Source organism: Lepisosteus oculatus, chromosome 4 (genome assembly GCF_040954835.1).
Source record: "Lepisosteus oculatus isolate fLepOcu1 chromosome 4, fLepOcu1.hap2, whole genome shotgun sequence".
NCBI classification, from domain to species: Eukaryota; Metazoa; Chordata; class Actinopteri; order Semionotiformes; family Lepisosteidae; genus Lepisosteus; species Lepisosteus oculatus.
The window spans coordinates 14,953,270-14,965,018 of NC_090699.1; the positions used below are offsets into that span (position 1 = coordinate 14,953,270).

Below are 11,749 nucleotides of genomic sequence, written 5' to 3' on the forward strand. Positions count from 1 at the left end.
CATGGCATCCAGTCCAGGGTGTGCCTCACTGTGTGCCCGTTGCTTGCTGGGATAGCTTCTAGCCTCCCCGTGACCCTGGATCGGATAAAACAGAAAACGGTGGGATGGATTGGCATGTCAGAAGTGCATTCTGTTGCAATCAAATGTTGATTGTGGTTTTCATTTATACAAGCAGAGTAGAGATTTTCACACAGTCTGAAAGTCAAACAAGACACTCCCTGTTCTTACGCCAAAAGGCAAACAAAGCAGAAGACCTTAAAGGGACTGCAGATGCCTCAGCAGCTCAAGTACCAAAGCCGAGCTCAGGAGGTCGCAGTGCAACAGCTTCCTTGTGAACATTTGGAAGAGGCCTGGCACACATACAGTATTTTCCACTAACTGTATAACAATCTACAGGATGTAAAAGTGAAATGGGTGTCCAGTTCAGTGCTAAATGTGCTTCTTTCCCTGAACTGCTTCAGTGTCCTACAGTTAGCCAGCTCAATAGAGGGTAATGAGGAACATGTTAATTTAATCACTACCAGTAGTTTTGCACTGAAGGCACATACTGTACGGCCCTCCTGTTTCTTTTCCTTTTTCATCCTTCTCTTTTCAGCATGGATAAAACCTATTACTTGTTCCTTTACTGGACTGACGTCTGTCTGATGTGTGACGTCAATATCTATTTTCATTACAGCCCCCATATTTAGAACCCCACAATAATGGGAGGTAGGCAGAAGAACAAGGAGAATTTTACTCTTAATTCTCTATTTTTTTTCCCCCAGAATTCAAGAGGATGCGAAAGCATGCGGGTGAGGCTATTTTATTTTCAGATATGTAGTACTTAAGAAAGAATCAAACAGTGTCGCAGTGTCATCTCACTGCCTCACAGCTCTGGCGTTTGATTACAGCAGTTTTAATACATCACTGTTCAATTCTCAGTTTCTGAAGATTTGGAAACATTTCATGAAAGTTAATGAAGCAGGTGCTTAGATAAGTTATGAAAATATGATTTCCAACAAGAACTCTGATTGGGAACACGTTAGTTGAACTGTTACACTTTATTCACGTGGAAAAACACAATCTGAAGTTGGAATAAATTGGAATTCATGGCTACTGGCCCCAAAACACTTGTTACTTTTTAAACATTTTTTTATGTTTTATTCTTGACCACGGCATTGGTTTTCATTCTTGATCGGCCTTTATTTGATTCCAGCACACTTTGAATAATAAGACGGGAAAAGAAATCCCACTCCTTTCAAGAAGAAATCCTCAAAAAAATGAAGGCAAGCAGGTGTGATGGGAGGCTTACATCAGCTCAAAGAGAAATAAACGGTCATGTAAACAGAGCATGGCGTACATGTGTCTTTAACAATGTTGTGAACACTTCTTACTCTGGGATCAGCCCTGCCGCCATCACTATAGGCATTTTATTCATGTTGGGGTGGAGAATCTGTTCACTGTGGAAATAAATGCAAAGAGTATTTAGCACATGGTGAATTGGTCATTAGCGGCCAGTTCAAGGTGCACAACATGCACGATTATTCATTCCTGCAGTTACATCCCTTTCTTAGTAAAAGGTGAGATAATTTTGTGCTCCATTTCTCGATGATATTCATCACTCCCCAATTATAAAAATCTGTTTAATCTCCTCACTCACTTTACACAGTTCAATTTAAGTTAAAAAAATGAAAGATTTCATGTGCTCATATGCTGAATGAGATCAATATTTTTCTTTGCCACTTTCTTTGCCAGTTGATGTGACTCTGGACGCCGAAACAGCCCATCCCCACCTCGTCCTGTACAACGGTGGCAAAAAAGTCAGACATGGTTTTAACAGCTATCTTTGGCACAGTAAGACTGTGATGGATTTTGAGCTTCAGGTTTATGTGCATGTCTGCCCTCCCATAACCAGTACAGTGCTCCTCCTCTAACAGAGCTTACCCATCTGTACGGATCTGGAATCTCACAGATCCCTGAAGCACTTCACTTCCAATTCATGTTTAAGTAGTAATAACCTAGCTAGATGAATGACATGCTCTTTCAACCCCATTAATGTATGTCACGATTGTAGTCCCTCCTCCTTAAGGGCGCTCCAGCTCTTTCACTTCGGACCTGATTTTGTGCACCTGCCCCTTGTTCCAGCCTCCTTCCCGTCCCCCTTAAAAACCAGACACCCACTCAGTTCGAGGCTCTGCATCTGATTCCCATATCATGCGAGCCCGGGACCTGTAATCGCCTGGCTACATTATGTTTTTAAGTTTCTGTTCCTGTTCTTGTTCTCCCTGCCGGTTCCGACCCGGTTCCTGTTTTTAACCTGTCTGTTCTCGGATGGACCGCCCGGCTTTGGACTTTGCCTGTTTTTTGATTCCCCGTCTGGATTACCTCTGAATGGTTTGCTCCGGACACATCCTCCTGGACGCCTGCGCACCTTGGACAGGCCCCCCCGTATTCATTCCTGATTCCTGCATGACTTTTTCCTAGTGTTTCCTCACTCCACCCCGTCGTCCGCATAGTGTCTGGAAAGAACGGTTTCGTTATACTTTCCCCCATCTCTCGGCCGAACTAACTTGGCTGACTGACAACAGAACCACATTCCGGCCACACTTGTTGTCTAAACTTTGGGATTTAAACTTTTTTCGGAAGCTCCAAGTTTGAGAAAAACCCAGTACGTAAAGACAGAATTCTGCCCGAGGTCTAGCCTGTAGCAGCTACAGTAGCTTAATGTCAGCAGCAATACGGTTGGACTTGAATGTACTGTATCCGCTATTTGGGGAGAAAATTGTGTTTCTATCACCCTGGCGTGACTACTAAAAAGTCACCGCCCTGGACATCATTGCAGTAGAGCATCATTGTGACTGACACAGTCAGCTCTTCTCCCATCCTTCTGTGCGGGAGTTACTAATCCATGTTTATGGATGAGTAAAATTTAATATTGATTGTTACTGTCCTTGAGAATTCAATTATTATATAACACATATTAATACCAATTTAATTCACTTAAGCAGAAGGTTTTACTTATGAGAACCTGAATGTTGATGTGTTAATAAGACTGCAAGATAGTAGAATAGAAGATAGTGAGAAGGAACTAGTGTAATTGATCTTGTACTGTATGTATTATCCTTGTTGTATGTACCATTTCTTCTAACATGCTATAGTTTGATAATTCTCATGTGATGAGTGACAGGGATGTTGGAAAGGACAGACCATGGAGAGGCAGGAGAGCGAAAAGACCCTATGCGTAGCGGCGAGACGGGAAAAAGGCCTGGGCTCAGCTGTTCTGGAGAAGCCGTATGGAAACCTATGCCCTCAGGTAGCGGACGTGAGGCGACCTGGTGCTAGGCGGGTTTCAGGACATCCGAACGTCAATGCTGAGACCCGGCAGACTGAAAGACCCGGAAATATATAGCCCCAGAGAGGGAGAAACACCGGAAGCACAACAGAGAACCGGAAATGAGAGACAGGACAGAGAAGGAGGGCCCCCTGGCTGCAGAGAGCATGACAACGAGTTGCCGTCTGTATCTAAGCCGACTCTCGTGTGTTTACCCCAAATGCTTTTATGTACACATTGTTTCTGTATCAATAAATGTGTTCAGTGTGTTGTGAATCCTTCTGAAGACTCCTCGTTGTTCTGCTGATTGATTCCTAATCAAAACCATCAAACAGGTCTCCACTGGACTAATGTATATTTTAAGCATCCAAAGAACTCTTACAACTGCAACACACTCGAGGTAAATGGACTCCACAGATCAAAATTTGTCATCAGCAGGGTTGATCAACAAGTATTTCCTGTGAATGTCGGAGGTCAGAAGTGCGTGCCTGTGGTCACTGATAAATTCATACACACTCACTGTCCACCTGGAATTCCTGCTCTGCTCCAGGTTGATGATGGTGTCTTGTGGGATTCTGACACTTTCCTCTTGTACAGCTTGGACAAGCCCATGCCTGTTCACTGGTCTCTGAGCCCAAACAGCCACAGTTCACCCCAGATCACTCCAACAGTGATTACTGTCAGAGGTACATTAATTGTGAGAACTGCTCACTGGTGTCTGAGCCCTGCAGGCCCATTGGGATGGCAGTGTATGAAGGGTCCACTCTTTTATAGCTCATTCGAACTACAGCAATGCAGTGTGTTTGCAAGGCAAAAGCAGTGCTTTTGAGTTTGAAAGTGATTTTCCTGTAATCGAGTTTCAAAGTCTAAGCATTCCAGTAGAGGAATAACTGCTGAGCAAATCATAAAAATGGCAAAGGTTCAGAGGCTGTCTTGTTTTTTGTCATACACTTTCCTGTGTTTTTGGAGGATTAACATTATTCAAGTCAATATGTTAGCATGTATTAAAATTGAAACTAGACTGAGGTTGTATTTTTTCTTCTACAATTTGAGCCATTTCATAAACAAACAGGTATAATAGAGTCGGTGTTATATAATGAATTGTAAGGGGCAGGACACACTGTTGGACTTTGTAACATGTAACAGTCTTGTACTTTATTTCACTGGAAAAATAGACTATTGTTTGTCATTGGAAGGAATTATGTAATACTTGTTTAATAGCATGCAAAGAAATGGAAACAGTAAAAAACCTGCTTATCATGTTCTTAAAGTTGAAAAAATAATCATTAAATTTAGGAAGTTATTTTAGTTTTTTTTTATTTTAGAAGTTATTTTAGGTAAGTAAACATTTTATTTTTAAGTACATCAGGGCAGAAAAAGGTACAAAGATCCCGCCCCAAGACACACTTGTGAAACTGCAGGTTTGAAGAGTGATGTCAGCAAGTCAAAGCCACAGAGAAGAACTCTGACAGAGAGACGAAAAGACAGAAGACAAACATTTCCTGAAACTGTATCGTATCAGCTTGCTTAAAATCACTTCAAGTTTTCCTTTCATTGCTATTGAAAAGAGTAGTTGGGTTAAACTTAAACTTTTTTAAGACTTTGCTTCATTGTACTATAAATATCCACAGAGGAATTGGAGAAGAGATTTATAGAAAATGAGCTCAACCATCAAGGACCGGATCATCAACAGCCTGGGTAGTCTGGATTCAGACAGGTTGAAGAGATTCAAGGAGAAGCTCATTGACATGGGAAAAGATGGCCAGTTCCCTAGAGTAGAAGTCATCAACTGTGATACGATAGACCTGGCAACACGTCTGATTAATGTCTTTGAGGAAGATGGCGCAGTTAATAAGACAATTACAATTCTGCGTGGCCTTCACGAAAACAAAATCGCTTCAGATCTGGAAGGGAAGATGGAACATGGTAAGTTCTAAAGGTTATTTTAAAATCAGATTCATGTTTTGGTTTTCTACTTCACAGTATAGTTAAAATCTACAGTATGTAACATGATATATTGTATATGTCCATTGTATTGTATGCACCGTGATCTATGCATGAAAGAAAAACAAATGAAAGGTGTTCATTTATATTTTATAAATACACCTCTGCAATGACAGCAATAGTGACTGCAGGGTTAGTGACGGTAGTAGTGTAGTAGTGGTAGCCATGACAGAAGTAGTAATTTGAGTAATACTGCAGGTCTTGATCTATAATAAATCTTGCAAGGACACTGTTTGTACAGCAGGCCTGCTGTATGCACTAGTGAAGTCAGGTAGATCATGCAACACATCATCAGAACAATTACAGTTTTTAGCACTGATATATTTTATTTATGTTTATTTTTTTCCATTGACATTATAATGTAATGTATATTTCTTTCCCTGAATAGTTTTGAAATAAGCATAAACTATAATATTTTATATGTACCATACCATTCCTCTGAAGAGAAAGCAGGGAATATCGCTGCTGTATTGCTAAAGTAGGAGATTTTGACTTTTGACTTTTGTGTTTCCCCAGCAGATGATCTTCCAAGACTGCTGTGGAAGTAGTTTGTGTGTCTTTGTGCTTTTAAATTGCTATTTTTCTCCTAACAAGTCAGTAGGTTTAAACAGATACATGCTAGATTCTTTTGTACACATATTGTACGTGAAGGTCAGCTTATACAATACTGAAAGGTGTGACAATAACATTATTTTTTCTTGTACTTGCATGACATCATATCTGCTGTTTCCTTTGAATCTACACTTAATTGAAACTTTGTATAGAATGTCACAATGAATAACGCCACCAGTTAAACACAGAAACGTGAGTTGTTTTTCAAGATTTTGAATATAAGTAGGGACTTACACATGTGAACTCAAGCAGTCTAGCATTCAAACTGTATGTACATTAAACAAGAATCTCAGTTTAAATGAATATTAAAACCCGTCCAACACATGCTTTCCTTTATTTTGCCTGCAGGCCGGCTTGCTGTGGACCTGGGTGAGTAGCCAAAGTGTTGCAGAACTTCATTTTCATGATTCCTGAAAGAGCAGACTAACTGGACAGAGACACAATGCAGTCAATGCTGGAAAGGATCAATGCTAACCACTGCTCCACCTTGTCAGCCTTATTTATTACCAGCTCAGAAACTACTAAAATACAGAGGTTTTATTTTTCAGATGGTTTACCTGTGATTATGTGGTTAAAATTAAAATGATCTAAAATCACTGTGTAATTAGTATGATGACCAGAGTCAACAGTTGCCAACTAAGATCTATAAGTGATCAGGACAACATCATCTCTATACCAGAGATTCCCCTGCTGAGTGAAATATTAATCAACTACAAATACATTTCCTATGAATCTGAAAATATGTTCTGAATAATAATTCCGATAGTTATTCTGCTATATAATAACTACTTAAAATATCAAATTTTGTTAATTTTTTTATTGAAGAAAATGAAGAAAAAACAACACACAGAAACACAGTAAGAATAAGATTTATCCTCAATTATACAGCACAGGATAATCAAGAAAATAAAAATCTTCAGTACTAGTTAATTTCTGTGTTGGTCTTCTTCATAATCTAAAGTAATAATACATATATCACACTGTTTTCACTACTGCCATGACAGTAGTGACAGTAGCAGAAACAGCAGCCCTAACAGTAGCAGTGACAAGAGAAGCAACAATAGTAGTGACAGCAGAAGTGCAGTAGTGTCAGTACTGACAACAGTGGTGTGTGCCTGTGCTGTTGGAATCTCAGGGCTCAGAATCACTAGAAGATCAGTATTTACAGGTTGAATGTGATGTGAGCTAATGAAAGGGAGCTCACTGCCATCTCCCTGCCAGCACAGGGTGAGGAAAAAAGCATATCCCCATATCAGTCGCTGTCCTAGTGAATAGATTTCTCAGATTCTGCTTCTTTGTCTGCTGTAACGATTTGAGAATGTACTCTCACTGACGAGCAAACAGCCCCACCTGGATGATGCACCAGGCTGCTCATACACAGCAGCTCTCAGTGGGGAGGAGAGCAGAAGGATGAAGCCAGTTCAGAGACGGGGATAATTAGGAGGCCATGACTGGTAAAGGCTAGGGGGAAATTTGGCCAGGACGCCAGGGTAACACCCCTACTCTTTTCGAGAAACACCCTGGGATTTTTAATGACCACACAGAGTCAGGATCTTCACTGACTCTCACTGATGCTTTTATACAGTATAGTGTCACCACAAGTCTTGATTTGTCTGTCTGTAGCATGTTTTTTCCTGGGAGTCAGGTCTGCTCTTTCTATGGAGGCACCTGCTCCTCTGGCTTGTTGTTTTATGAGAAGGGGCTCTCTGAAGCAAGACCTTGAAGTCAGGATCCTGCTTGTAGACTGAGGTCATAGCCCTCCTCACAGGAGTCTGAGCATTTTCTCTGTCCCAGAGCTTCTGACTGTGAAGGAGTGAGGCAGAGCTGAGGCTCAGGGACAGAGAGCAGTTCAAACTACCCTGTGGGAGGAGCAGCATCAAACAGCACTTTCTCCAGCTGCACACACCCCTGACACACAAGATCACCCTGCTGCACACCTGATCTCAACACAGACAGCAGTGAGACACACCTGTTCACACACCTGATCTCAACACAGACAGCAGTGAGGACACACCTGTTCACACACCTGAACTCAACACAGACAGCAGTGAAGACACACCTGTTTTTATCTCCAGCTGGACACATACTTAAATCTTGTTACATTTCTTTCTCTTTACAGAATTTGAGAGGGCACGCAGGAATGCAGGTGAGACTGTTTGGTTTCTCAAGCATTCGTCAATCTCATTAAAGATACACAAAGTATAGGTTCAGTGCACTGGGATTACTTAACACTGTTCATCCACAGATCTTCTCATTCGTCTCCTTTCTTGTCCATAGTGGACGTGACTCTGGACCCCAGAACAGCTCATCCCCATCTCATCCTGTCTGAGGATGGCAAACAAGTCAGACATGGTGACACACGACAGGATCTCCCCAACAATCCAGAGAGATTTACTTCCTGTGTCGATGTCCTGGGAAAGGATGGGTTCACCTCAGGTCGACACTACTGGGAGGTGAAGGTGAAAAATAAGTCCGCCTGGACTTTAGGAGTCGTCAGAGAGTCCATCAAAAGGAAGGGGCAGATCACACTATGCCCTGAGGCTGGCATCTGGACTGTGTGGCTGAGGGGTGGGACGTACACAGCAAATTCCACTGTCCCTGTTGACCTCCGGCTGGCCCAGAAGCCCCAAAAGGTGGGGGTGTGTGTGGATTACGAGGAGGGGCAGGTCTCCTTCTACAACGTGGAGGCCAGGTCCCACATGTTCACCTTTTACGACACCTTCAGGGAGAAGATCTACCCGTTCTTCAGCCCCTGTACCAATGATGGGGGTGAAAACTCAGCCCCTCTGATCATCACTCCTGTCAGTCCCCCTGAGTGACACACAACATCTGTGGGAGGGGGCAGCATGTATAATAACTGCTGTGTCTTTTGAAATCATATTAAAATCAGATTATTTTGTGTTGTTCGTTGATCAAGCAAAAACTAAAATAACAGCGCCATCAGTTTTGTTACTCGAGCTCTATTTCCACTGATTTCTAACTTCCTTTAACATCAAGCATTACAATCATCAGAATACCCTGTGAGAGTTACAAAAATGACATTTAGATCAGTAATATATAAAAGCAGCATGGAATTATTACATCTGTGAGGGCTGTTAGCCAGAGATTTTTATGAAAATCCTTATGCTATAAAAGTTTCTAATCAAAAAAGAGAAGGCTGTAAAAATATTAAAACTGATTATTTAGAAAAATAAATTATGTTTTTTCAAACGCGCAGTTCATTGTCTGTATTTTATCCTGCCTGCTCTGCTGCCTTTCAGTAATCTCCTTTGTTCACATAATGTTGGACATAAGACAATAGAAACAACCTCAATGAATGCACTTTCTCTAACTGTTTAGGGATTGTCCACTCAGTAGATGTACAGTAAGTGAGTTTATGATTGGTGACCTCAGGTCTATTTGTGGAATAATACATGCAGACAGCTCCCCAGGTCTGGAACTGAACCCCAGACCCCAGCAATGAAATAAAGCAATGCGGATCACTGCACCCCCATGCTGCTTATCCCTTTATTCCGGAAATGCCCCTGCTCTACAAGATACCTGTAGCAATTGGTAACAAATACATTTTTATCTGTTATGTGTTAAAAACATGTTTCTGAATGAAATGGTTTCTTTCTTAAAGAAATAATTTGTTCAGCATTGGTACCACATTTTGTTCTGTTGCCTTCCGCTAAAAGCCACCTAATTATTTTTAGTTGAAGTTTAAAAGACGATGAACATATCTGGAGGCAGCAGTATGTGTGTTCACGCTGATGGTCTGTCTCTCTGAACATCCCCTCTTGTAAGTTTCAGTTGTGTTTGTTTCTCACTTCCTGTGCTGTTGAACTCTTTTTTTCTCTACTTTTATTCTTTTTAATTTTTCTGTAAAATATGCTTCTAATGGGCTTCTTATGTTCATTATTTTTTACTGTATGTTTTCCATTTTTTTCTGTGCAACCTCATTGATCCATGCTTTGTGAGTTAAACATGTGTTGAGGTTCTTGGTAAAGCATGTTTTTCAAAGCCCACGAGCCAGAAAATGTTGTTAATTATTGACTTTTATTGTAAATTAACCTTTACCCTTTTATTTTTGTGTTTTTTGTTTCATAGTTGTGTTTTTTATAGTACTTGCGTGTTACTAATCGGTGCACCTCAATGAATTATTAAACATAAATGTTCATAAAAATGTATTTTTCGACCTTAGTCATGTGGTTTATTGCTAAGCAAACAAGCGGACTGAAGATATGACAAGTGAAACAGAAACACGAAGGGTTTTATAAACTCACCTCACCTCACCTCTTCTTGTGTGACCTAAAGCACGTCCCTCTGCCTTTGTAATTATCTCTGAACTGCAGAGAAAAACCAATGTCTGTCAGCAGTTCTTACACTTCCATTTTCCAGATCAAGTCTTTAAAATTGTCTTGACAGCAAAAGAAGAGACTTGTATCAAAAATATTACCAAAAAGAAAGGTTTTTCCACACGATGGAAATTTTGTCTTTCACCGGAAGAAAGGTGAATTTCAATTTTACCTAACTGATCAAAATACAAATATTGTAAATGGTATTGCTTCCCTGTCATCATCAACATTGCCAACTTCCCTGTTAATAAGACTGATAAGCAAGCTAGTGTAATTGATCTTTTGCTACAGTATACAGTATGTATTATCCTTGTTTTATGAGTCATTTCTATATACTCATTATGGCTTGATAATTCTCATGTGACAAGTTGCCATCTGTATCCAATGAGACTCTCATGTACTATATTTATCTCAAATGCTTTTATCCTTAAATAGTGCATTCTGTGTGTTGTGAATCCTCCTGAAGAGTCCCTGTTGTTCCGCCGATTGATTCCTAATAGCCAAAGTAGACTCACACTATTTACTGTACAACTAAATATTCTGTCAGTAAATTCACACAAAACTCCCAATCAGGTCTCCACTGGATTAGGGTATATTCCGAGCTATATAACTGCAGGTAAATTGACTCCACAGGTTAAAATTTGCCATCAGATGGCAACAAATATTTTCTGTATAGATCAGCAGTGTGTGTCTGTGGTCACTGATAAGTTCATCCACCTGCTCTGCTCCAGGTTGCTGGTGCTGTCTTGTGGGATTCTGGGGATTCTGACACTTTCCTCTTGTACAGCTTGGACAAGTCTGTGTCTGTTCACTGGTCTCTGAGCCCATTCAGCCAAAGTTCACCCCAGATCACTCCAACAGTGATTAATGTCAGAGGTACATTAATTGTGAGGACTGCTCACTGGTCTCTGAGCCCTGGAGGCCCTTTGGGAAGGTAGTGTATGAAGGGTCTTCATTTTCATAGCTCGTTTGAAAAACAGCAATGCAGTGTGTGTAAGGAAACAACAGTGCTTTTGAGTTTTCAATAGCAAATCTTGTAATTATGTTTCAAATTCTTATATATTCCAGTGGAAGAATAACTGCTGATAAAATCATAAAAAAGGCAAAGCTTGTTTTCCTTCATAAGCTTTTCTATGTTTTGAGGGATTAACAAAATTCCAGTCAATATGTTAGCATGTATTAAAAGAGAAACTAGGTTGTATTTCTTCTTCTAGAATATGAAGCATTTCATAAACAATCAGGAACAGTAGAGTTGGTGGTCTCTAATGCATTACAAGGGGTTGGACACACTGTTGGACTTTGTAACACTTAAAACTTGTTTTGTTCTTATTGTACTTTATTTCACTGGAAAAAAAAGACTATTGTTTATCATTGTAAGGAATTAAGTGATACTTGTTTAATGGCATCCAAAGAAATGGAAACATTAAAAAAATCTGTTTATTTTGTTCTTAATGTTGAAAACGCAATCATTGTATTTAGGAAGTTA

At 40.3% G+C, this 11,749-nt stretch overlaps 1 protein-coding gene across 1 annotated transcript; it reads left to right on the forward strand.

The window, feature by feature from the left end:
- Positions 1-4,315: 4,315 nt before the first annotated feature.
- On the forward strand, positions 4,316-10,095 carry LOC138238133 (erythroid membrane-associated protein-like). Its single transcript, XM_069188147.1, has 4 exons — positions 4,316-5,236; positions 6,275-6,295; positions 8,046-8,072; positions 8,204-10,095. Exons 1-4 carry the CDS (start codon positions 4,969-4,971, stop codon positions 8,743-8,745), a joined length of 858 nt encoding a protein of 285 aa, XP_069044248.1. The 5' UTR covers positions 4,316-4,968; the 3' UTR covers positions 8,746-10,095.
- The last annotated feature ends 1,654 nt before the right edge of the window (positions 10,096-11,749 follow it).